This window comes from Choloepus didactylus, chromosome 21 (assembly GCF_015220235.1).
Source record: "Choloepus didactylus isolate mChoDid1 chromosome 21, mChoDid1.pri, whole genome shotgun sequence".
NCBI lineage: Eukaryota > Metazoa > Chordata > Mammalia > Pilosa > Megalonychidae > Choloepus > Choloepus didactylus.
The window spans coordinates 37628541-37655776 of NC_051327.1; the positions used below are offsets into that span (position 1 = coordinate 37628541).

At 40.7% G+C, this 27236-nt stretch overlaps 1 protein-coding gene across 4 annotated transcripts in view; it reads right to left on the minus strand.

Moving 5' to 3' along the window:
* Positions 1–26597, minus strand: part of ZC3H7A (zinc finger CCCH-type containing 7A) — a 36041-nt gene extending 9444 nt beyond the window's left edge. Inside the window, exons 1-19 of one of the 4 annotated variants that reach the window (XM_037814145.1) lie at positions 26463–26595; positions 15177–15278; positions 14129–14168; positions 12365–12562; positions 11221–11379; positions 10911–10991; positions 10784–10822; positions 10046–10079; positions 9299–9582; positions 7574–7775; positions 6429–6493; positions 5714–5900; positions 4445–4606; positions 3349–3545; positions 2956–3056; positions 2361–2542; positions 1921–1997; positions 1169–1302; positions 661–766 (exon numbers count right to left, since the gene is read on the minus strand). In XM_037814145.1, the coding sequence (XP_037670073.1) occupies positions 661–766; positions 1169–1302; positions 1921–1997; positions 2361–2542; positions 2956–3056; positions 3349–3545; positions 4445–4606; positions 5714–5900; positions 6429–6493; positions 7574–7775; positions 9299–9582; positions 10046–10079; positions 10784–10822; positions 10911–10991; positions 11221–11379; positions 12365–12562; positions 14129–14168; positions 15177–15244 (2316 nt within the window). In that variant the 5' untranslated portion in view covers positions 15245–15278; positions 26463–26595. Of the gene's footprint in view, positions 1–660; positions 767–1168; positions 1303–1920; positions 1998–2360; positions 2543–2955; positions 3057–3348; positions 3546–4444; positions 4607–5713; positions 5901–6428; positions 6494–7573; positions 7776–9298; positions 9583–10045; positions 10080–10783; positions 10823–10910; positions 10992–11220; positions 11380–12364; positions 12563–14128; positions 14169–15176; positions 15279–26053; positions 26337–26462 lie in introns of those variants that run through there. The other 3 variants (XM_037814146.1, XM_037814148.1, XM_037814147.1) reach the window with 3 other exon arrangements.
* Between the last annotated feature and the right edge of the window lie 639 nt (positions 26598–27236).

Sequence of the window (27236 nt, forward strand, 5' to 3'; positions counted from 1 at the left end):
CAAGAGGAAACATCTAGAGAGAGCTCAGGGAGGCTGCTCAGCCTGGAGCAGGTAGTCACCTTCAAGAACATGCAAGGCGCTGCAGTGCACCAAGGAGAAACGTGCCACAGCACAACGAATTTCTAACCTAACACGACACTGGTCTGGGTTTTCAGTCTAAGGTATTTTGAAAAACACTGAATGTTTTTCCTCTGGGTTCCTTTTAGAAAGTCCTACAAGGCGGGTGACTTTCAGCTAGTATCCATTGTTTGGTGAAAGAAACAAGGTATGATTTAAAAAAAAAAAACTTATCAACAACATTCCTAATATCATGGAAACCTTGGGCTTGATATCAAAGTTGAGATACAAAAAGTAAATGAAATTCTCATTCCCTCCCAAAAGAAAGTCATCTGAATAATAGGTTAAATTATGCCTATAACTTTTTATCCATTCTATTACCTATAACTTTTTCCAAGTAATTCATAAAATTCCAATCAATTAAAAACCTGTTATTAGAGACACACACATACTAAAGCAGAAGGAAAACAAAAGAGGAACTACTTAAATGTTATTATGACTGCTGAGCATTAAAGGGCTTGTGTTTCAATCTGAATTACTACTACTTTCTAATGATTTGAAATGCCAAATTAAAAAAAAGTGGCTTAAAAATTACGTATGTACATCAAACTGTAAAGGCATTTGTTTCTTTGTGGGGAGAGGACGGATGTTCATCCACTTCTTACGTTCAATAGACATCACTCTCATCGCACGACGGTCTTTGGTCCACCTAAGGAAAATGGAGTTCAGAAAAAACAAAGACACACTGGCAAAAGGCATAAGGTAAGGATAGGCACCAAGTCTGTACCTGAAGGACAAGACACTTTCTTTTCCTCAACTCTTCTAAAAGAGATGCCTTACAATTCTATAATTGTTTCAGTTCCTGTTGATATTTATAAATGCATATTCCTCTGAATCCTAAATAAATGAATAATAAAATACAGGAAAAACACTACTGTTGAATTCTTAGCTACTAAATCCTAAAATTCTCTTCCCTTTTGCATTCTATTTACTCCTAAATTATCTCCTTTCCTTTGCCCTCTTCAAAGCCTGAGTCATTTTTCTTATATAATTTTATACCCATGAAACAGATAATTATGAAACGAGCATTGTTTCCATACACACTACTTACGAATGCCCTGCTTTTGCACTACAGTATTTTCTGTTTTTGTCTGGTTCGATGACTTGACCATTTCGCAAACACTGAGCACACACAAATTTTATCTTCATATTAAGAGATCCAGGCATTGTTTGATTGCCAAGTACCTTAAACAATTAAAAAGATCAGTTTTAAAAATTTTTAACAGAAAATCAGTTTTCTGAGAACAAAATAATGAATCACCATGCAGTTTTTCCCCTTCACAATAACACACAATTTTCTGTTTTTGTCTGGTTTAATGACTTGACCATTATAAATAGACTGATAACTAAATGTCCAATTTTTCCCCCAAATCCAAGAGAATATGATAAAAACAGATTGTAGATGCCAAACCTCAATTTATGAAAGTCAGCTTTGGAACTGATGACTAGATTTTGTGTGTGTGTGTGTGTGTGGTTGAGGAGTGGATTAACAAGTTATGTCAGGTGGGAAGCAAAACTACATACACTATCCGCTTCCCTTACCCCAATAATCTCCGAAGCCCAAGATCCCAACTGTTTTGCCAATCACACTGAATAAGAAAACAGTATCCTATATTCCTGGCAGGTATTATGGGATGCCATATATATACATATAATGATCAATTAAAGTTCAGAATTTTTTTTCACATAGGAATTATCAACTCAATAGGCAACAAGAAAGTAACAGGACAATACACATAAACTGCACCCGCCAACAACACACCTCCATCAGGCCATTCTAGAAAAGTACAAAAGAGAAAATACCTGAGCTCCAGGTACATTTGCTTCCAAATTTTGCCAATATTGTTTAGATTCTTGAGCAATAGCATCATGTGAGATACCTGGGAAATGCACAAGCCCTCCTTTAGGTTACATTTATATAATAACACCCCACCCATGTGGTTGCAGCCATATCGGAGAACTTTTTCAAAAAGCACTATTGATCCACACGGCAATCTGTGCCTCCTGAGGCCTCTTTCCTCTCTCAAATACATGCTACATATATGATCGTGTGTCAGTTATTAATTATATGAGACCACACTCAGAACAGGCAACTCTAAAAATTATAAGTGACTACACAGTTTGAAGCTCAGGACAAAACTGACAGGGTTGCTACATGGGGTTGACGGAAGTTTCTGAATTACCATTCCATCAAAACCTGACTGGCCTCATGAGACATATTTTTCAGTCACGTACAAACCTACCTGTTTCATTTTGCATAATCCAGACTTTCAATTCCACAAGGCTGTGTGCATAAAAGCACTCATCTTCCCTTAAACAGCCGTATCGAACCTCATGCCGACATAAATCAAGCTGACACTGACCATGAAAAGAACGTATTTTGGAGTATTTTACTGTAGTCTCTCGCAAAATGTGGACAAGGCACCTAAGATGAAAATGGAGTGGTATTTTAATATTATTATTTTGTAGCTTTCTCAAATGAAGTTCTACATTGAGAATACAATTTAAATCTTTACCAGAAAAAAAAAAAATCACTGTATATAACCTTTAGATTAATGGGTTGGGGGGAAAGGGAGATAATTCTATATGAGCCATAAAAAAACTAAATTCATGTTGTGAGAAACTATGAAACAATAATGCTTTTCTGTATTAAATAATCAATTTAATAACTCTTTTTTTAAAAATTCCCAGCCAAATCTAGTCATCTTCCTTCAAAAGAACAAAAACAAAAAGAAAAAATGGGGGGAAGATGCTTAGGCAGATACTACTACTGGTTTTATTTGGCTCTAAGAAAAGAATCCATTTTATCAGTATAAAATTTAGAAACTACCAACATACTTATTGTCTTCAAACTCATGCTTCGTAACTGGGTGAGAACAGGAAGTAGAATTATCTTTATTTCTTTTACTTATCATTCTAGGCTTATGATCAAAACATTTCTGGAACAGACAGAGAAGAGGGATTATCACAAAAACATAATATAAAATATTAATGTTTCATTAGCTCCAATATTATTACATAATATTACATACTTATACACTGCATACGTCTATCAATTAATACTCAATATGCCGTCTTGATATTATTCTGTTTGATAACAATAGTAGCTACCAGTTACTGCATGAATGCTTATTATATGCCAAAGCCTGTGCTAAGACCTTTACATGCCTGGATTGCAAGTCAGAAACCGCCAATAATTTTACAGCAGAAAACAAGTCTTGGAAAAAGCACCTCACAAAGGAATATAAATTCTCCAAGATGCTCCTGGAGAAGTTTGAATACTGTAAGGTTTATCTTTCCATTGCCACCGAAGAAAGCCTCTCGGCTGAACGCCCCCTTCCGCTCCAGCGTCCACACGTCTATCTCTTCTTGGCAATAAGCAAACGTGCAGTGCCCTGAATATCTGCATTCCTCCTGAGCAGCAACATCTGGAGAGACAGGAAACCAAAAGGCACTTAAGTTGGGAGCAACTGTTTGTGCAGGGTCAATGAATTTAAATATATTTGGGGCATCATTGGAATTTTTATAACAATTCATGGATAGCTTCAATTGGTGATATGCAGATTGCTCTCTAAGAATGGTATTAACTCTTGGGAAAAAAAAACCAGCATGGAAAGACTAAATTACTTTCATTGCAGCCAGAGCAAAAAAGCCTCAAGTACTCGGCCTAAATTTAAAGTGCCACCTGGGCACAAAGTGATGCCTAATGTGAGCCATGGGCTTAACTCAGTAACAATGTTATCGTTACTGGTTCCTCAATGAAACAAATGAATCATACCAATGCCAGATGTTAATCCTGGGGGACACTGTAGGGAGGGGGCAGGGGATATGGGAACTCCCTGTACTTTCTGCACAATTTTTCTGTAAACCTAAAACTGCTTGAAAAAATGAAATCTATTAAAACAAAAGAAAACAAAAAAATCACTTTGAATAGGGACATTCAAAGCTCATTCTGAGGAAGAGTTGACAAAAATGAAAATACCAAGTTCTCTCAAAAGCAGTTTAAAGAGAGCAACATTTGCAAAGCCTTAGCTCAGTGTTTGATTCTGTTTAGACTAAGTTAGAGGATTTAAAGTTTGAGACAGTTTCCTCTTTAAAACTTGGTCAAAGCCCTGTGTCCATAAACCAGAAAACATACACTACACAAGAACTTAAAAACAACAGTAAAGAACGTATAAAAAACATGAATGTCTCAATCCAAGGAACTTGCTAATAACTCTGTCTACACACGTTTAGTAACAGTCAATACTGGAAACATTATAATAAATGCAGCCAATCATTTATTCACATATGTAATATATACCAGTGAAGTAATAACATGAAATACCTTTACATATATAATATGGTCCTTCATAATTTGTTTTTGTTGGTCTTGGACGTATTTTTTTCCATGATTTATCTTCAACATTCTTTATCCTACCAATTAAAATATCTTTCTTACATTTATGATCTATATTTGCATGGTAAGCGAAATCCATTAATTTAGGGCCTGAAAAAGATGTAAAGAGGATTGCTCATATGCACAGAAATATCATTTCACTTTACAGGCACTTTTATAAGCAGATGTGAGCAGATGCACATTGATGGCTAAATTCCCACAAAATTCCCACAAAATTTTCACAACCCCAAAATGTAAACAAGCCAGCAAAGCAGATTTTTGTCTTTTATGCTATTTGTCAGACAACACAAAGTTCTATTCAAAACTAGCTCCCCCCAAAACATGGACATATTTAACTATCAGGAAATAACTTGGATAGGAATTCTGGTGGCTTATAAAGGTAAAGGTAAAGTTTTAAACATAAAACTAAGAAATAAAACGAGGTTGGATCCAGTTTAAAAAATTGTGTTTATATCACTTGACTTAGGGGGAAAGCTATGAAACAAACCAATAGTAAGTACTTAAGCCATGGCCTTAAGTCAGTAACAATGTTATCGTTACTGGTTCCTCAATGAAACAAATGAATCATACCAATGCCAGATAGGAGCACTATCTGCTCCTTTGTTTGATCCTGACCTGATCTTACAAAACAGATCTGGCAAGCTTGTCTCAATTTGTGGGTTCCTTCAAGGGGATGTCTTGGAGTCACCGATGGAGATGGTTTAGTAACTGCACTTCCAAAAAAGTTTCTATATTTTCCTCTTCTTTGGTCTTTAGGTATTTTAGGGGGGATCCTCCAAAGTTGTTAAAAGTAATCAGTACACATATTTTGCATGCCCCATTAATTTTCAACAATGTTTTATCATATACTGGACTTATAAAGCTTTTTTACTGTTCTTGCACTTTTCAAAATTCTCAAGTTTCTGAACATATATTTGGAACAAAAAGCCTTCTTGAAAATTTCAAAAAGCTTCTAAAATCAGGTAAATATTCTAACCCACATGTTTCTATAAATAAAATGACACCAAATATAAGCAGAGACTTATGCTAATAAACGCCAAAGGCCCCCAATCAGTAACTGCTGCTTCGTTAGAAAGAAATCAACAAAATGGGAACTGAAGATTCACAACAGCTGGTGTTTCTCACATGTTTACAATTCATAAGAATGTTAGAGTTATTCATTAGCTAACACTATCTGCTCCTTTGTTTGATCCTGACCTGATCTTACAAAACAGATCTGGCAAGCTTGTCTCAATTCATGGGTTCCTTCAAGGGGATGTCTTGGAGTCACCGATGGAGATGGTTTAGTAACTGCACTTCCAAAAAAGTTTCCAAAGTCATTTCTAGGCTGACTTGAAATTCCCAGGAAACTCTCAGAAGCAAAGAAACTACCTGGTCCATTCATCTGCAAGACGAATAAGGAAAAAAAAAAAAAAAAAAAAAACAGCCAACAAATATTGCATATCAATAAAGAAGGAAAACTGAGTTTATCTGAAAAATAAACACCCTTCACAGAACTGAAGTCAGTACTACTACATCCTGAATTGCTCTTCTGTATGAAAGGCTACCTCTTTCTACATTTTCCTCTTCTTTGGTCTTTAGGTATTTTAGGGGGGATCCTCCAAAGTTGTTAAAAGTAATCAGTACACATATTTTGCATGCCCCAATCTTGCATTTCCTTGTTTTGTCTATGCTGGGCTAAAGCCTCTTATACTGTCTGTACTAGCAATTAACCTGCCATGACAGATCCAGTCTTAAACACAGAGCATTTATTACTGGATGTTCCAGAACAGTCTCAGTACAACACTATTTCCCACGGCACACACAAAATTGAAGGGAGACTGCCATATTCATTCAAATAACTAAGAAATGTAAGTAAAAGACCTATTTTCAATTTAAGCGATGTATTTACAAAAGAGGAAGTGGCACTTACAAGTAAAAGGGAGGAATTACTGCTGTTAAGCGGTGGTCCCTCTCTAGAAGTTGAGGTGGACAGATCTAAAATAATAAAAAAACTTCAACAGACCTTTTCATTCTAATCATGTAATAAGAACATCAGGGCTTAGCAGCTTACTGGGTATGGCTTTCCCCACGTTATATTCCCATCCCAATTCCAAGGAGCTTTCTGGTTCATTACTGACACTCAAAGAGGATTATGGAACTGTTTCTTTCCTCTAGAAACCAAGGGCATGAATTACCCTTAGTCAACCACATTTAAATAAAAAACTATTTTCAAGAAACAAACTAAGGCAGGGCCTACAAATGGGGCTGTTAAAAAGTCTAATAATTTACATTCAAAAGGAAAAAAGAGCCTCTCCCTTTAGAAATATGAAACAGCAACTTACCACCACATTAAAAAAATCAGTAAGGTCCAATTTCTTTTATTTAGTCTACCTCTCAATTATTTCCTCCCTGACTTCTGTCTCCCACACATTTTAATCTCTCCCATTGTGAATCTTTAGATCAATTATTTAGATTTTGTCCCTTTAAAAACCTTTCAACAATGACTCAGAAAAATATGAAGGTTTTTATCATTAATTTCTAAAATGTCAATTAAGCATAGGATTATGGAAATAGGAGTCCAACCAAAAATTCGGCAATCCCCTGTAAAATTAAATTAAGGCATCAGCCACAGTTTGCTGGGCTCAAAGGATGGAGCCTCAAAGAGCTAAATCTAATTGTTATCGTTCTGAACATTAATCCCACTAGTCTTAAATTAGTGTTTGCCTAGTTCAGATTTTTAAAAGGATAAGCTGTCTTCAAGACCCCTTAGGATGGAGTACACTTTTCTTGGAGAATACATTAAAAGTCATTTTGCCCCAAACAGACATCCAACTTAACAAACCAACCTATATAAATATCAGTGCCACATATATCCCTACTCTCGTGCCTTTGTTTCCTGATTCCCAGAAAGGACACAAAGATGAATTTAAAACCGAAGGCTTAGTCCTCACATGCCCAGCTACAATGAAAATAATTCAAGTTCCTACTACTTAGTTAGTTAAATAATTGCCAAACACACATTTTCTTTTTTAGAAAACTAATTGCAATTGGTTACAATTTAGGCTCCATTCTTACCTCGTTTGGATTCACTCATTGAAAATGAATTTAAAGAACAAAAATCTTCTAAAGATGAAGTCAAAGGTGGATACAATTCTGAAAAGGCGGGTGGAGGAGCATACCTCGCACCAACGGATAAGGTTCCTAACAGGGATGCCGAAAAGGGTATGCTAGGAGGGACACTGGTGGTCGGAAGGGGTCCTCGGACCAAAGCTGATGGCTAGGGAAGGAAAAGGATTTGATCAAAATTTAACATCAGGGAATAAAACCAAAAAAATCACTACACTGAGTAATCACAACATATAATAAAGTTTAAATCAAATGTAAGATTCAGAAGAAGAGTTTTAGCTACCACGCTTATTCCTTTCCAAGCCCAATTTTTAGAAAGAATCAAGGTATAATGTCTAACACTGTTTTCATCCAAACGTCATATTTGTGTTTCATCTCCAAAACTTCCTAGGACTCCCCACGGTCACCTGACCATGACATAAGGCTGGTAAGAACTGGATTAATTAAACAGGAATCACAGGGATGGGAATAGCAGAGTGGGGTGAAGGGGCTCAGGACAAGGGAGCTGGGGAAGCCAGTAAGGACTGGGCCCCTCTCTCTGGAGATGTGAATTTAAATTCCCACAAGACCAAACAGAATTCTAACTCCATCCTCTGCTCTTCCGGCCACTATTTATTGAGAGCGTCACGGGTGCCTTGTACTATGCTACGTATCAGATGCTATTTTATTTAATCCTTACAACAGCTCCCTGAGCTATGTCCCACTGGGACCATCACTGCACAGTCGAGGACACTGAGGTGCCAGAAAGTGAACTGACTTGTCTAAGAGGCTGGAGCTGGCAAGCATCAGACCCACGTCTGTCTGCTTTTCACAAATGCTTCTTCCCGCAGTCAACTCCACACTGACATTACCTAGTTGACCCACCCTGGAAACCAGCCCTGAATTTCTCCCTCTAATTCACCTCTCTTGCCTCTTGTCATCATCCTACTACGACTGTTGTTGCAATATTTTAAGATGGTTTATGACACGGATCAGCAAACTTTTCCTATACAGGGCCAGATGCTAAATACGTTCAGCTTTGCACACCACCCAGTCCCTGCTGGAATTCCTCCCTTCCACTGTTCCCACGCAAAAGCAACCACAGACAAGGCACAAATGAGTAGCGTGGCTGGGCGCCACCAAAACTTTATGTACTGAGAGTGAAGTCTGAATTTCATATGATTTCATAAAATGTTTGTCATGAAATGAAATATTATTCTTCTGTTTTCCCCCCAACCATTACAAAATGTAAAAACCATTCTTAGAACAAAACCCAGACAGCAGATCAGGTTTGGCCTGGGGGTTGAAGTGTGCTAACCCTTGCTTTATGGTGGGATATTGTTAATGGAGAATTAACCTCAAAAGACAAGAAGCCTTTAACCCACAAAACTGATTTTATTCTTTAAATAGCAAATACCTATTCCTTCTCAGAATTTTAAATTTATCCTTTCCATAATATGTGATCCCAATAGGAGTAGAAGAAAAACTGGCTAATTACTCACATTTCTTTCTTTTTCTATTTCAAAAACAATCAAAATTGGCGAGTTACCACCAGAGAAGGACGAGAGTTTACAAGATAAGAAACCCAAAGTTTAGCCCACAGGCAATACTGAAAGTATGTCCCAGGTTGTATTACAATTTTTACAATAACTTAACCCTGCTTTCAGAAAAAAAAAGAGTAGCACTGAAATTTACCATAACAGTTTCATTCATTTCAGGTGCAGAATCAAGGAGGTCGTCTATCTCATCTCCAAGGACCATGTCCCCATCATCCAAAAAAGCTTCCGGCATCGTGAAGGGCATCTTCCCGCCATTTGCCAGCACTGCAGAGGGCAGGGAGCTCTCCTCCACTTGCAGTGGCAAAACAGAAGTTAAGGGCATAAGAGGGACTGAGGACAATTCACTTCCAACTTCAGGAGAAAAACTGGACGCAGGTAAAGAAGCAACAGGGACTGCTTCTTGCCTCGGAGGCAATAAATCTGTAACATGGATGGAAATGCACTCGTTCATTTTCAGTGTACTAACATAATACTAGCGTTAATTAGCTAACAATAGCAGAGACAACAAAGAGCCAGGCGAAGATACAAAAGCAGTTATGAGATAGATAGTAAAAGCCATTACAAATAAAATAGTAAAAACCTTTCTAAAATAATTAGTGTTATCCAGAAATATATGCCTTTGTGAAAACTCTTCCTTCTTTCTCAAAATGCCTGTGGCCTTTTGAGCACAGCTACCAGACAGTGAGCAGGACATGATAGGCTCTCAAGGATCACTTACTGAATCTGATATTAGTCACTCGCCAGTACACCCAGAGGTGTTTTTCAAAATTATCCTTGCTCTAACACTAAAAGTCACATAGCAATCTTTCTGACAACAACAAAACCTAGATAAACTCTCAAGCTGGCACTTTTCAGATTGTTACGATGAGATGTGAAAACATACCTGGTTCAATATCTTCCACAGAAGAGTCTGAAGCCTGGAAATTAAACCAAATAATGGATCATGTTTTCAGGATTCTAAACCATAAAAGCAATCTGTGAAACTAACTCTAAGATAACAATGCAGGTTTTCACAGATACATGACTCCCTTCCAATTTTGGTTCAAGAAATAAATTGAACATTCAAACTGTTGTAATATATGGTGTTAAATGAGGTCTAGTCTCTCAGTACCACCACCCATTTCTTGTGGAGCAGCACTTCTCAAAGGGTGTTCAGTGGAGTTATCAGCCCCAAGAGGGACCCCAAAGACTGAACTCTGGGGCCTACACTAGCCACCGCCTAGCCCCCAACTCACAATGGCCAATGGCATATTTTAAGCATGCCCATTAGCTTAGCTCCAAGAAGACGTGGGGGTGGGAGGATGCTTTTTAAATTTTGCTTAATCCCAATGACTCCCAAAATTACTGTTTGGCCCTGAATCACTCTTTAACATCTATTAACATCCAGGAAAATATTCTAACAGATGTAATCCTGGTTAACACTAAACTACATTACTAAGTGTTTTTGTTTGTTTTTCTTATGGTCACAGAAAGCTATGGCCAATTATGTGTTTGAGAAACAAATAGGTCTCAAAAATAGACACACTCCAAGACATTAAAAGCAGAATGGCATCCATCTTTTTTTTTCTTTTCTTTTCTTTTTTGATTTAAATTACCATTCTTACAGAAGTAATAACTTTACCTTGGTAGCGCCATCCCCAGACACTGATTTTAACGAGAGCTGAAATAACATAAAGACACTACTTTAAAAACAGAACTGACTCCAAGTTACAAGTCAAAATGAAGCTGTGCAGGGAACTCCAGCTTACCTCAGCTCTCACATATGCTTTCCTTATTTTAAATCCCAATTTCTGAGCTAGTTCTTGAGTTAGTTTTATTACATGTTCATCCTGAAAAAGTCAGCATGTATGATGAATGGGGGGTTGCATACACTAAGGGCAGACAGGAATAGGTAAAACAGTTGTAACATTTCCCATTAAGACACTTGCTTCAGCAATTATGCCCAACTGAAGGAGAAAAAGCCTACAAGGAAAATTTAACTCTGGAGATGCCATTTCTCCACATGGGGCAATAAAATGTTTATGATGCAAACAAATGAACTAACATTAAATTCCATACCTGAGGCACTGCTAAGGAGCACTTTGCTACAGCATCATAAGCCTCTCTGTATCTTCCTAAATCACTTAAAGCCTTAGATTTCCGATACAGAGCTTTGCAGTTACTGCCATTTAAACTGAGGACTGTATCGCAGTCTTCTAACACTTTATCATGGAAACCCTGGAGTGTAAGACAGAAGAAAAAAGTTAGCAATTAAACAATTCTTTTCTTAACCTGATGCCTTCCTGTAAATGCGAACAGATGAAAACCCCAGCCTGTTACCCTCCTTTGAAACACAAAGCCAGCAGTGTTACTTTTCTTTTTAAAATTATTTTCATTATGTAATTCCAAATAAGCAAAAGTAGGACTATCACAGATAGCCATGCACCCACCACCCAGACCAGACAAATGTTAACACGTGGCCACAAAGTCCCCAGCTCTTCAAGAAATAAAACTTTACAGACACCAACGAAGCCCATGGGTGCCCTTCTCCGTTGTCATCCCTCTCCCCTCCATAGTTATCCTTTTTGGAGTACATTAAGATGCCAAAAGGAAATGTAACTCCCAGGGAATTAATTGATAAGAACTAAGTACAGAAAAAAATGAAAAAATAAATAAATAAAACATTGGGTGAATGCCCATTAACAAAAAACTGGGCAACAACAGATACTTTTCTTAAATTACTGGTTAGATTTTACTTAATATCCATAGTGAAAATTATAAGCACATCAAAGTACTGCCTGGACATGTGAAAAGCCTGTGTTCATTCCTTTAAAGGCTAGTTACTGTTTTTGTTTAAAACGGCTCCTGAGAAGACTAACAAATTCTGATTGAGAAGTGGATTGCCAACACAGATACCCACTGGATGCCCTGATCTGTGAACACCAGTATCCTCCCAGACCTGACTTTTCATAAGCAGACATGCCCCCAAAGATGGTACTCAAATGGGTCTCTCTAAGGACTGGTAACTGAGAAAAAAAAATTATTTTTAAAATCCCTGAACATTTGTCCCAAGTTGACTTTCAAAAGCTTCAGTCCCCTCTAAAAGCAGTTATTATGCCTTTCTTTAAAACTGAAGTTGGAAAACTGACTTTTTGTTAATATATTGTGTTATTGAAGATTTTTTTTCCTTCTGGAAACACTTGTTTAAAAAACCACAGCTCACCATATTAGAAAAGCAGGCAATACGATTTATATACAGTTTTTCAATTATTTCTTTAGGGATTAAAATTTCTTCAGACTTTGCATAATCAGCTATACTCAAAGCTTCCATGTACTGGCTTATGGAGACATTCCAATCACGTTCCCGATAGACATCATTTCCTTCATTAAAAAGATTTCTCACAAGGGCACGCAAATATACCTAAAAAAAAGAAAGTTGCCACTTGAAACCCTTCTTAGAAAAAGATAATTTAATTTGATACCTAAAATTTCAGAGGAAACAATCTGACAGATCAACAAGCAGTGCTGTGAGAAACTGTGAAATCCAGAACAAGTCAGCTAGGGCTTTTATTTGTCTTGCTTGCTTTTTCAATAGACGATCTTAGAAAATACAAAAAAAAAAAAAAAAAAAAAAAAAAAAAAGCTTAAAAATCACCCAAAAGTAATTCCACCACAGAGACATTCTATAGATTCTATTATTTATTTAACTAGCCTCCAACTGTGGAATATTTAGAATGTTCCAATTTCCCACTATCAAGAAAGATACAGCAGAAGCTGTATCTCTGTGCCTAGGATAAATTCATACAGTGGAAACTCTAGGTCAAAAGAGAATTTTAAAGTTTTTGACTAGTATTTCCAAAAAGGCAGTAATGACTGAGATAGGTCTAGTGGTTTGCTTCTCAGCAACCTCACCAAAACTGGGTTGCATATGTGTGTATGTGCAAAATCTCTGCCAATTTCTAGGTGAAAAAAGGTACCCTTTTTTAATCTGCATGTCTTTCTTTACCACCGAGGTTGTTTGTATTTCTTCTTTTGTAAACTGTTTGCTCAGATCATTTACTTATTTGGGGGGGTGGGTGAGGGGGTGGAGTGTTAAACCTTGTCCTTATCAAGTAAGTATACACACATTTTTGGTATATACGAAAGTTTTTAATTAATTTTCCTTTACAATTTCCACCATTGCTTTAATATTTGAAAAGTCTTCTCCCATTATAAGATTAATTAAAGAAAGCTGGGCAAATCAGCCTTTAACTACTGATGTGACTTGTGACATGCCACTTAACCTCTTGGGATGCCAGTTACACATGTTCAAAATGAAAGAACTGTCCCAGGTGATTTCTAATTCTACTATTTTATGATTCTATAGCTGCTCGGATGACTTACGAATAACAAGTTCAGCACTTAAAGGAAGGAGGGAAGAGGGGATAAGAAAGAAGGAAGGAGGGAGGGGGCAGAGAGAAAGAATAACATTTAGAAGCATCAAAACCCTCAGAAACAAAAAGCCACAGATGAACCAACAATCTGTAGAAGGAGGCCTGCAGCCGAGACCCACCAACAGGGCTTTCTCCCTGTTTCCAACTGGTAGATTCATCACTAGCTCTTCCCTCTTATCCAGTCCCCCTTTACTGCTGTCAGAACCTCTCCTAAATAAAAACAGAAGATACTAGGCACAAATTCAGTCCCACTAACTTTCAATGAAATGAAATAGGCTAAAAGTAATCTTCAAGGAGCTGAAAAGATAAATCAATTCAAAACTAACAGGGAAAAGAAAATACAGGACAACTGTCCAAGTATGCCAAAATAAAAAAACATCATCCTATATATCAGGAATTGGCCAGATCATATTTTCCGCTTGGGTGTGGCAGTGTTATTTACAAACACAGGCCGCAGGTCCGATCTGGCCCACAGACGTTGCAGACCCCTGCTCTAGATCAGTGTTCACAAGCTACTTGCAGAGTTTTCAAGCAGACCTTCCCAGAGCCATTACCGCATATTGTTCCTGTGTTCCTGGATACGACAGCGGTGACCTAAGAAAAAGAAATAAATTTATTGTAAATATCAGGATCCTATCAGGATCTGTTCAGTCTGAAGTCACCCTAAAAGTTCTATTAGCTTGCCACTGGCTAAAAGCATTTTTTTTTAAATGTAGTAACATATATATGACATAAAATTTGCCCTTTTAATCATTTTTAAGAGTACCATCTAGTAGCATTAATTATATTCACATTGTACTACCATCACCACCATCCATTACCAAAACTTGCTCATCTCCCAAAGCAGAAACCCTCCCCCAAGTCCCTGATCACCTCTAATCCACTTTCTCTCTATGAATTTGCTAAAGCATATTTTAAAGATTTAATTCTCCTTTGTACCATTATTCACATGACTATAGTCATGAAAAAAAATCTAAAACTATTCCTTAGTAATTTCTTCAGCAAGTACATTTTTTCTTTCAAATCACACTTCTATTAAAAGCAGCCTTGATTCTTCAAATGCCAAACAAGGTTAAAAATAGTACAGAACCACTGATACAGTTTGTTCCAATTCACTGCACATGAAGAAGAATGCCTCCTACCCAGGAAGGAACTGCGAGGCCCTTCCGCCCGGCCATGCCCCCCCGAGCCCCGAGTGGTCCCCTCACTGACGTGCTTCCAGAAGCCCCGTGGGAGGCTGTGCTCCTTAGCAGAAATGACTGACCACAGAAGCCCTCTGTGCCAACAGAGGCTCATTCTCAGTTGCTTTTCCTTCATCAGAACTGTTCTTTTGAGATTAGCATCAAATTCCTCAATCTAACCATTTGAGGGGACACTAAAGGATTTCATCAGCCACAGTAGGATCCACAGTCAGAGCACAAAGAATAATCCTCACATACAAGAGAAAAAATATTGATTGAACCAAAATATGTCATCTCTAATTCAAATCAACAGGGCCTGCAAATATGACCAGAGATTTCATAATCTCTGCAAAATGCTGAACCACATAATAAAGAACTGTTATGTGGCAAGAACACAAAGCACGAATCCTCAAGCTCTTACTGTATAAACTGCAATCCTTCTTTAATGTTCTGCTGCCTTTTTCTTCTCTCCTCGGACACACTGGACATGTTATCCTGCACATCCACTTTCTATGTGAGCAATCTGGAAAGAGAAAGAATGCAAAATTAGTTAAGGCATCACAGACACGCCCATCTCCCAACTTGACTGGATTCCTGGAGGCCAAGGACAGTGTAGGGAGTTATCTCTGTGGTCCCTCAGTGGTCCCCTGGGGTCTGGAGGCCACACACACACACACACACACACACACACACACACACAAAGGAGGGGAGGTTTTCACACTCTAAAGGCTGAGCCTCTGTGCAGATTGTGAATGCCCCTCCTAAATAAGCTCCAAGACTGAAAAGTCATTTCTCTCCTCCCTTCTCTTCTCTTCCCTCCCTCAACCACAGGTTTTGCTTTCTCCTTGTCTATAGGCTTCAACTGCTACCAGAACAGACCCGGCCTTGTTTAACTTCTGGAAGCTCCCCAGAATAAAAAGGTTTCACATCCGCTTGCCTCTGGGGAAGTCTGCCTTTCTTGTGAGCAGAGTCTAAACCTTACACGGATTTTGTTACACCGACTTCTGGAGTATCCTTTTTGGCTGATAGAATAATGATCTAAATGAAGTGACTTCAATTGGCATTTTCTGGATGGGAAGAGTTTCTTTTCAACGCAACACATGAAATGTCAATACATTTCGGGGCTGTTGGAATCTAGACTCACAGATCAACGCTCACTGAGCAGTTCCAGCAAGCTGAAGGAGAGGCACAGAGAGGTGGCCTGTTGATAAAACATCACCTCCCAATGTCCCAGATCAAGAGCTCTCAACCTCAGCATTTGGAGCCAGATAATTCTTTGTCGTCGGGGGTTGTCCAGTGCGCTGCAGGATATTCAGCAGCATCCCTGGCCTCCACCCACTAGATGCCAGTGGCACGCCCCAATTGTGACAACCAAAAAAATCTCCAGATATTGCCAAATGCCCCTGAGAGGCACAATCACCCCCAATTTTGAACCACTGAGACCCAAACGTGCACTGGGACCCAGGGGACAGAAAGGGAAATTCCACCTATGTTGCAAGCACACAGCTGAACTGTTTAGTTTCATTATCATTTACCATCCATAGTTTTATTTTTAAATCTGCCTTTTACAAAGAATGGGGATGGGATTGGGGATTGGAATGCCACCCAAAGGTTGAAAATTTCTTCTCATTTCTTTCATTCTTTTCAATACTGTCAGTTCTGAATTGCTTGATCTTATTCTTAAAAGTTGGTATTTTACTGACATGTTTATCTGTGACAGGATATGCTGGCTGGTATTTGCTTTAACATATTCCCGCAACCACAAAAAAGGAGGGGAAGGCAAAGATGACATAGGAGACTATTGGTAACAGCAGAAAGGGGGCAATGAGTATATGGGAATTCTTCATACTATTCTCTCTACTTTGTCTACATTTGAAAATTTCCAAAATAAAAGTTTAAAAAGTCCATGGCACTACAGTAAAATGATACAATAGCTGCAATTTGTTTTTTTGGTTTTTTTTTGAATTTGCTTTTAAAATACTCTAGCCAATGGGGACAAAAACTAAATGAAAAATTGGGTGGGATGAGGGGGATGATTTGGGTGTTATTTCTTACTTTTATTTTTTATTCTTATTCTGATTCTTTCTGATGTAAGGAAAATGTTCAGAAATAGATTGTGGTGATGAATGCATGACTATATAGTGGTACTGTGAACAGTTGATTGTACACCATGGATGACTATATGGTATGTGAATATATTTCAATAAAACTGAATTTAATTTAAAAAAAAAGCACACTGTAGAATCACATATTTGAATATTAAATTTGAGTATTTGAGTCTTCTTACGTTCACTGTAGTTGAGTACTGTTCTGCATATTTTTGAAACTCAAAAAAAAAAAAAAAAACTCAAGCCAAAAGAAGAGGGGTGGATGGGTAGAGACGGAACAAGATTGCCAAAATCCTGATAACTGGAACCACCAAATTATGGATAAGTAGGGGTTCAGTCTACTCTTCTATCTTCTTTTATATGTCTGACAATTTCCATAATAAAAGCTTTTTTAAAAATTCCTACTTGTCTGTATAAAGTTATTTAAGGAGACACTATTTGTAAGAGAAAAAGATTAAAAATTAACTTGATGTCTATCAAAAAGGAACTGGCTGAACAAAATTGTGCTACATCCATACAATGGAATACTCTGCAGTTAAAGAACAAAAAAGGAAAAAAAAAAAAAAAAAGGTGCAGAAGTGTAGATAATATGACCCTATTTTGTAAAAAGGTGGGGGTGGGGGGGGTGCATAATCAAATCTACTAGTACATAAATAGAATAGCTCCAGACAGAATCACAGGAAACTATAGCATGGCAGAGAACTGGGTGGCTAGGATGGTATCTTCTCACTGTGCACCTTTAAAACTTCATTTTTAAAGCCATCTAAAAAGTATTACTTCTGGGAAAAAAACTAAAGTATTAAAGTCTGCATAGCCTCTGAGCCTTCATTGGAAAGGCAACTAAAGGGATCTTCAAGCTTCCCTTATGTTTTATTTAAACCAGGGCCAACTCAGAGTCCAAACTTCAGAGCTCAGAGGAAACTGGGGTAGCATTTGGGGGTGCTGTAGCTCAGACAAAAGAAAGGGAAGCCTAAAGCAAGAACTATTCCCGCTCTCTTCAATGACATATCCATGTTCCAACCTCTGTCCAGCCAAGGTGGGGAGGAAGGGGGTGGGGAATGCTTGAGGTTCACTCAGAAAGTAACTCTGTCAGCTAAGACAGGCCTCCCTGGTAATGATAATCTCCAAAATAATAGCCTTAGAGCTATTTCCCCAGAAAGTGCTAGAAACCTTGAACCTCAACCTTTTACAAAGGGTATGTGGCAAAGAGGTGACAGCTCAACTAAGTGCCCAGAAAGAGATTAGATGCAGACTTGTTTAATAGCATAAAATCCCTCCCCCCCCTTTTAAATGTTTAATGATTTGGGAACATAGTATCAGGTGACATTTAAATATAAGACAAAGCTTTTCATTTTCAGTAATTTTTAAAAAGTTTTTCCCCCCAAAGTTATGAAAATTTTCAGTTAAAAAATTGTACAGCGAATATCACAAACCCATATTCTACCTAGTCTATGCTTAATATTTTGCTATATTTATCACATCTGTCCATCCTTCTGTCCATCCAATTCACCTTATTATTTTGATGAATTTTAAACTGAACTGCAGACATCAATTATAATTCACCCCCAAATACTTCACCATGCATATCATTACCTAGAATTCAATATTTGTTTACAGTTCGTGTTTTCTTAAGATAAAATGCACAAATCTTAAGATAAGTTTTGACAAATGATATATTCATGTAACATAACCCAAACCCCTATCAAAATATAGACAACTAACTTCACTCCAGAAAGTTCCTTCATGCCCCTTCCCCAGCCAATCCCTGCCTACCCCCATTCCAGGCAACCACTGTTGATTCTTTTTTTTCACCATAGATTAGTTTTACCTGTGAAATAACCCCTCTCTTCTTTTTAAAAGATAGAAAAAAGATACATGCTTTACACACCATCTTGTATTTTGATCCAGTTAAAATCTGGCTTCAATTTTTAAGTGAGGAAGAATTTGATGAAGTTAATCCAACAGCCTCTTTTCCTACTCAAACTCAGCAGCACTTACAGGTTCCCCCACCCTCCTTGAAAGCTCTCCCACCACCCGGCCCTACCTCACAACCACTCTAGCTCCTCCCAGCCTGAGGCTCCCCCTCTACCTGGTCGCTCAATGTGAGAGCCCCAGGGCTGCATCCGGATCCCCTCCTTTCCCTGGGGGACCCTCCGGCACAGCCCAGACTTGAAACACCCTCATCTGCCCTGCTCTGGGCAGAGCTCTGCAGGGAGCCACCAACAACCTCTCCATCTGCCCATTTGAAAGTGCTACTCGGATGTCTCTTGCCCGTCTGGCATGGTTTAAAAAATAGCATTTTAATATGACAGTGAAAAGGAATGTCCACCCCAACTCTGCCACTCGGCCACTATTTGCCCTCCCTGAGGGCAACCAAGCCGTGCACTGGCAGTGACATGGATCTGTGCATGGATAAAAATGCACAGAACCTCATGCACACTCACACATGTGTGAAAACTAGTGAAAACTGAGTAAGATCTGTACTGTGCTGTACTGTAGCCAATATGCCAACTGCACTGCCCCAATATCAACGTCCTGGGTTTACTACTGGACCACAGTTCCCTGGGATGTCACTGTCGGGGGAAGCTGCGTGAAGGGGTCATGGGACTCTACATACTGTGTTTGCAACTTCCCGGGAGTCTCTAATTATTTCAAAATGAAAAGTTGAAAAAGATATTCAAAGTAAAAAGTTGAAAAAGTTAAAAAATATTTTTCATACCAATAAGAGCAGGCTAACATGTCCTACACCTTGCTTTTCTCACGTAGCACCTAATCTAAGAAGTCATTCCACATCAGTACATATAAAGCTGCTTTATTTTTAACAGCCACGTGGCATGTTCCACTACACGTTACACCGTAATTTAACCAGGCCCCGAGTGATAGACATTCTGGTAGTTTCCAATCTTTAAAGTTCAGTGTATACACAAGTCATGCCATACAGGTATATCTTTAAAGAATTTCTGTAGGATAAAGCATATATGCATTTATTTTGCCAGCTATTGTCAAACTGCTCCTGAGAGAAGTTATACCAAATTACACTACTCACAAGTGATACATCAGAGTTCCTGTTTCACCACTCCCTCACCTACGATTTATCAAACATTTTAATCTTTGCCAACTAGGTGTGTAAGAAACAGTAAAACAATGTGATGTTTGTTTTTGTCTTTCTATCATTCGTAAGGCTGAACTTCTCAGATTTAAGAGTCATTTGTACTTCCTTTTCTGTGAATTGTTTGCTCATATCCTTTACCCATTTTCTTCCAGGTTGGGCATTTCTTAATTATTTATGAAAGTTCTTTATATATTGAGGAAAGTACACCTTTGTGATGTTTTTAATATTTCTCCCAATTTGATGTCACTCTTTTGACTTTATGGTACTTTTTGAAAGGCATAAGTTTTATTTTCAAGTAGCTGAATTTTTTAACAATTTTCTTTTATGGCTTCTAGATTTTGGCATACTCAGATATACCTTCACTACTCTGAGATTATAAAATAATTCTCCCAAGCCGTCTTCCAGTACTCTTGGTTTTTTTTAATTTTAATCTTATCCACCATTTTACCGGCAGGAGTGATGTAGGGATTTAAATATATATGTTACCCTCATCCCACTGCCCCAATAACTATCCAGTTGCCCAAACATAATTTACTAAAGTGTCCAACTATTCCTCCCTGTTACGTGTAAGGCCACCTTTATCATATACAAAATTCTGGGTCTATGTGTGACTTTTAACGTCCAAACCTGTCCAGGCTTCCCTTTTCAGTAATGAAACCACCCTCTAGCCAGTTACTCATGCTGAAGCCCACCTCTTTTTCTTCCTCTCACACTCCACGTCCAGTCAATCCACTGACAAAGTCTACCAGTTACACTGTCAAAACATGTGCAGGTTGTCCCAAATCTGACCGCTTCTCATAACCTCCTCTCACAATCTCCTCATTTCAAGAAGCACCTTGTCTCTCCTAATCCTGATGGCATTACTGACAGCTGGGTCCAGAGCAATAAATATTTAAAAGAATGAATAAAGTGGCCATGTGTAAAGAGAATGCTTCATACAAGTTCGGAGGCCTAATAGTTGGAACCTGGGACAACTGTTCACAGAAAGGCACGCGTGACAAAGGAGGGTGCCCGGCAGGGAATGACTGGAGGTGAGCAGAGCTGGCTGTGGGGCCTCAGCCTTCAACCCTTCAAGGTGGGATGTGAAGCAATATAGTGGGAATCAACTGGGGACAGTGACAGAGAGAAAGACCTGAAACCGCAAGTAGGGCAGAGATGGGTTTCCTTTACTGCCAACAGGGAAAAAGCACATCAGATACTCCTTCTTCTCCTTAAAAAAAAAAAAAAAAGGAACTTGCAGGGGAGGTGGGGGAGGTAAAGCCGTGAACAGAACACTTTAAAACAAGAAACTCAATTAAATATGAATTTAATTAAATTAAACGTTGGCAAGCTGGAACATCATCTTTCTGGGATTAGCTGATTTTAAATTTGTCAGTCAATCTGAAGTTACATAAGAACCAAAGGCACCTTGGATCTTCATTATAATCCCCTCCCGGAGGTGAGAGCCCTTGCACTAAAGATTAGCATAGCACTGGCAACTAGACACAAGTGTTCCTCTCCGTGAGATTTAGGCCTGACACAGTAACTTTAGAGTCTAGTTGCCAGAAGACGCCAAGGGAAGTGAAATGTGACTGTGACATACATGGACATACAAGGAGATGACAGCTGCCCTCTTATGGAGGCCAGACGCTGTTCTAAACATTTCCCGTGGATCAAATCATTTCATCTTCACAATAAGAGGTAAGCACTAGGAGGAAACAGAAACACAGAGAAAAACAGAAACACAGAGAAGCCCAGAATCACACAGCTAGGAAGTGGTAGAACTAGATTTTAAAGCCAGAAAGTCTAGCTTCAAGCCTGGGCTGCCACCCACTGTGCCTGAGAGCCAGTGACACCAAGAGGAGGGCAAGCACCTGTCTAAGGTGACCACGGACTAGGACGACACACAGGTGGGCAGGGGAAGCCACATAGGAAGAATGGAACGAGCACACACACACAAAACCATATGTTCCATTTGAATAGGAAGTGAGATACAGTAGGTTAGTATAGGCTGGAGTGAAATAGTGACACATCCCAGAGTAATTTGAGCAGATAATAAAAAATATATTTACAGCCTCCCACTCCCCAGCCCCGAGAATCTGGGGGAAGGTGTGGACGTGTTGGACATCCTCACCTGGACTTGTGTTGATGTTGCCACAAACATTGGGACTGGCGGTTTGATGTGCTGAGCCCTCGATCATGGGACTTGCCCTTATGAAGCTCGTTACCACAAAGGAGAGTCTAAACTTGCATGTAATTGTGCCTAAGAGTTTCCCCCTTAGTACCTCTTTGTTGCTCAGATGTGGCCCTCTCTCTCTCTAACTGAGCCACCTCGACAGGTGAACTCGCTGCCCTCCCCCCTACATGGGACCCGACTCCCAGGGGTGTAAATCTCCCTGGCAATGTAGAATATGACTCCTGGGGATGAATGTGAACCTAGCATTGTGGGACTGAGAGTATCTTCTTGACCAAAAGGGGGATGCACAATGAGACGAAATAGTTTCAGTGGCTGAGAGATTTCAAATGGAGTCGAGAGGTCACTCTGGTGGACATTCTTATGCACTATATAGATAACACCTCTTAGGTTTTAATGTATTGGAATAGCTAGAAGTAAAGACCTGAAACTACCAAACTCCAACCCAGCAGTCTGGACTCCTGAAGACAATTATATAATAATGTAGATTACAAGGGGTGACAGTGTGATTGTGAAGACCTTGTGGATCACACCCCCTTTATCTAGTGTATGGATGAGTACAAAAATGGGGATAAAAACTAAAGGACAAATGGGGTGGGATGGGGGGATGATTTGGGTGTTCTTTTTTCACTTTTATTTTTTATTCTTGTTCTGGTTCTTTCTGATGTAAGGAAAATGTTCAGAGATAGATTGTGGTGATGAACACATAACTATGTTATCGTACTGTGGACAGTGGATTGTATATCATGGATGACTGTATGGTGTGTGAATGTATTTCAATAAAACTGAATTAAAAAAACAAACAAACAAACAAAAAAAAAACCATATGTTCCAGGGTCATCATTTGGAGTGACTTACAGGAAGCAGAGGGCGTCCACAAGAATGCAGTAGGCACAGGAAGTTAGGGTACTGCTTCAGGCAAAATCTTTACACAGAAGTAGGCTCCGCCTATGGGCTAACGTGTTTTGATATGAAGAATAAATATTACACAGCTTTACTTACAAGACGGACTTAGCACAGGGCCAGAGGCAGTGTCCTGGTGAGGGCGGTACATGGGGGCAGGTGACATGGTGCTTGGATTTTTGCCTAAAAAGGTATCCCTTTCAAGTGTACAATTATATTGCTACTCTACCTTAAATTCCATTCTCAGACTTAAGCCTCTCCCTGCCACAGCTTTAAAAACAACAACTAAGAAACAAAGCAACATTATTTTCAAGCGGTGGAACCCTTGCAACAGTGTCCTTGCTTACTGTAGTAACACTTACAAAAGCTCCTGGGACACAATGCAGCTTGCAGAATGCTAACACACCCATGTAGCAAAACATTATTAAATACATTCCACATTCCACCACTGTCTTGTAACAGTGGCAGGATATCTTAAGAGACAGATTTTCCCTTTCACTGAAAATGAAAACTTCCTGCTGGAGGCTGTGCTAAGCAAATTAGGAAGGTAATTCCATATTTTTGCCTTTTCTTTTTTCCACAGGAACTATTCAACTTGAAATCGCTAGGTCAGATTTCAGATGGGGTCAGATACTACCTCTGCCGAGTGCCTCCTACAGCACCCAGGACAGTGAGGTGTTTCCCATGAGACATCTCTGTACAGTAGGATTCAACAAGAAAGATGGGACATCTTCAGGGAGGAGTGATCTGCCCAGGTCACCCAGCCTGTCGGTGACATGCCCAGGGCTGCAGATGAGGGTTTTCAGTGAACGCTGGCCAGCTGAGCCCGACACACCCTCACCTTCTCATCAAAATTGCCAATTAAGGTCTCACTCCAAATTCAGGTATTTTATGAAAGTACAAAAGTTCCATTTCTCTGTTTGTGAAAACAGAACCATGCCTCTCTCTTCCCAGTCCTGTTATATGGTTGCTGAGGCTTCACAAGGTTACAATAAGAATAAACTTAACAATCAAATTAACTAAACGTAAAAGTACTAAACCCATAAAATAAAAAAGTAAATTCTTGTTGGGACAAAACCTGGTAAAGATAAGTAGTCTCATTTCTTTACATCAAAGAGAATCACCCCACTTGATGAGCCTTTTTATTTGGTGACTCAAAATAAATGTATTTTCACTAGCGTTAATTAAAAAAACCTTCTCACTTCTGGATTAGTATTTTAATTCCCCCCCCCCAATATTATCTAAAGTCTAAAGTTCTTTTCTTGATTTATAAACACACTTTGGCGGGGGGGGGGGGGAGGTTCACTTCTAATTTTAAAATTGAGGAGAAAAAGTATTTTCACTAAACAAAAATTCAAGATATTACCTACAAGACAGTTTTCTCACATAAGTTATCTTGAAAGCCCATTCTAAAGTATCCATGGCAACAGGGAACAGATATATGCTTTTGTTTCTACCTCCTTCTTTACTGAAATGTGCAAAACTTTAAGTCACTCTCACCCTTCCTAGAGTTCCAATTCTATCACAACTGATTCTGCAACTCACAACATGGATGTGAACCCACCCAAATCGAAAGGTTTTAAAATCAATCAAAATTCCTTGAGTCCTTTCAAGAACTGTGGGACAATGTGCTTGACAATCAACATTCTTACTGGCAAAAAAATGACAGAATCTGGGGAATGGGAAGGCAAGAGGCCAGGGTATGACAAGCCCCCAACCAAGTCACAGCAACGCTGAGTGAGGCACAAGTTCTCCTGGGAGGCAGAGGCCGTGAAAGTCAACATCCACTTTGCAGATCACACAACAAATATATTGCTAATATTCAGCCAGCAGTAACTCAGGATCTAATTCTAAGCTGAAACTCATACAACTATTTTCAGACTCCAGGACACAGCAGAGAAGAAAATTTTTTCAACAGAGAAAATTCTGTCCACTAACTTGAACTGTTCTGCAAATTAAGACAAAACCCCTATTGTGCAATTCAGCTCAACAACCCGGTTCAACTCAGGGTGAGGAGGTGGGGGGGGGGGGGGTTCCTTGGAGAGTCTTGTGGGGAGGAGGTCACCCCACCAGCCAACAGAAGCCGAAAAAGATAACCAGATGGCACAGGCTCCCAGCCACCCTGCCCCCAGTCAGATGCTCTACTTGAGGACGGTCCAAGACAAACAAAATGGGAGCCATATATGTAATTTTAAATCTTCTAGTAGCCACATAAAATAAAGTAAAATGAAACCAATGACATTAATTGTAATAACATTTTATTTAACCCAATATATCCAAAACATTATCATTTCACCATGTATTTAGCATTAAAAATTATGACTATTTTACCTCCTTTTTTTTTTCCCCCATACTAAGTCTTCAACATCCGGTGTGTGTTTCACACACACCTCAATTAGGTCTAGCCACATTTCAATTGCTCAATAGTCGCCGTGGCCAGCGGCCACCTCACTGGACAGCGCAGGTCCAGTTTAGGCAAATATTTGGTCTTAAGTTCACCCAACACGGGTACTGCGTTTCAGCCCCGAACATAGGGGAACATCAGGGAAAACACCCAACTACTGAAAAATTCCCCCAGTCCGGACGCAGGGGCAAGCGCTCAGGCCAGCCAGCCCCTTCAGCTCGACCACACCCCTTCCATGCCATCCCCAACAGGAAATTCGCGCTAATAGAACTGACAGATCCTCATTCTTTAAGGGTGAAGAAAAGAAACGTGCCCTGGCAGCCCCCGCAGCCACCATAAACCTGTTGGGAACCCATCCTAGATGTGCGCCCCGCGCAAAAAACAATAAACCAGCAACTGTCCCAATAAGCGAGCCAAGCACTCCACGCGCATCCTTCCCGCCCCAAACACAGGATCCTTAATTAGGGTCCCCGCGAACACCACAGCAGGCCCCGAATAATAAAATTATAAAAGTTGGCCACAGAGGCGACATTTCGCCAACGGAAATGCAGGCGGGAACTGGGTCAGGCAGTCATTCGCCGAAGGAGGGCGAACGCACCCCTTCCTCGCCAGTCCCCGCGGGCGCACCGCTCCCTCTCCCGGCCGCCCCGAGAGGGGAGCCCCCTGGGGGGCCCTGCCGGCCTCGCGCACTCGGGGCGCCGCGCCCCGCTCCCGGGCGGCCGGCCAACGCCCGCGGCTCTTTTGTGGCGGAGGCCGGCGGGGCCCCAGCCCTGCCCCGCTTCCGGGGTCTCCTCCGTGCTGGGCCGTCGGGCCCGGGGCGGGGGGCGGCCGAGGGGAGGGTCCCGGCGCCCCTCCCCCGCCCCGCGCCCGTTAACGGCCCCGCGCGAGAGCGAGGCGGCGGCGGGCGCGCGCCGCGCGGGGGGTGCCGGGAGGGGGATGGGCCGCGCGCGAGCCGGGCCCGGGGTGGAGGGGGCGCGGGCGCGCGGGGCCGGGTGGCGCCCACCTACCTGTGGGGGCGGCGGCGCCGAGGCGAGCGAGCAGAGGCGCGGAGGCGAGCGGGCGGCGGCGGAGGCGGCGGCCTGGGCGCTCGCTCGGAGCTTTGCCCCGCAACCGGCGGCGGTAGTAGCTTCGCGGCGCCCGCCGCGGCGCCCTCTGCTGGCGGGAGGCCGCGCCCGCCGCCCGGGAGACGCCGCCATTGGCTGAGGCCGGGAGCGTCGGCGCCGGGGGTGGCCCGGGTGCCACGTCGGGCCGGGCGGCGGCGGCGGCAAGGGGCCGCGCGGGGAGCGCGGGACCCCGGGCGGCCCAGGCGCGTCTGCGACCCTCGGCCATGCCCTCTAGCGGGGTCGGCTCAGAAATTTGCGGCCGACTACCGGCAGGGCCGAGGCGCCGGGGTTAGCCAATAAAAGGACCAAAAATTACACGGGACACACTTATACTAAAAACTGATTGGTTGTTGATGCGCAATTCAAATTTGACTCGGCGGCGTCCTGGGGTTTAGCTGGCCGCCCTAGGACCGGGGCCCTGCAGCTATAAAGTGTGGGGTGTTCGGAAAACATCTGACAAGGAACTGACCTAATTTCGCTGTCAGGAGGCCTCTCTTGAGATCTAATTTAGCGATACTGTATCCAGTGCTTCCTGCCAGGCACCGTATGAAAAGTAGTAACTTTGGATCCTCAGACTAACCGTTATTGACCCCATTCTTACAGATGAGGTTAGGGAGGCAGGCAGCCGAGTGCCAGCGTCGTTCGGGTACCATCTGCTGGCCCTTGAAAGCCTGACTC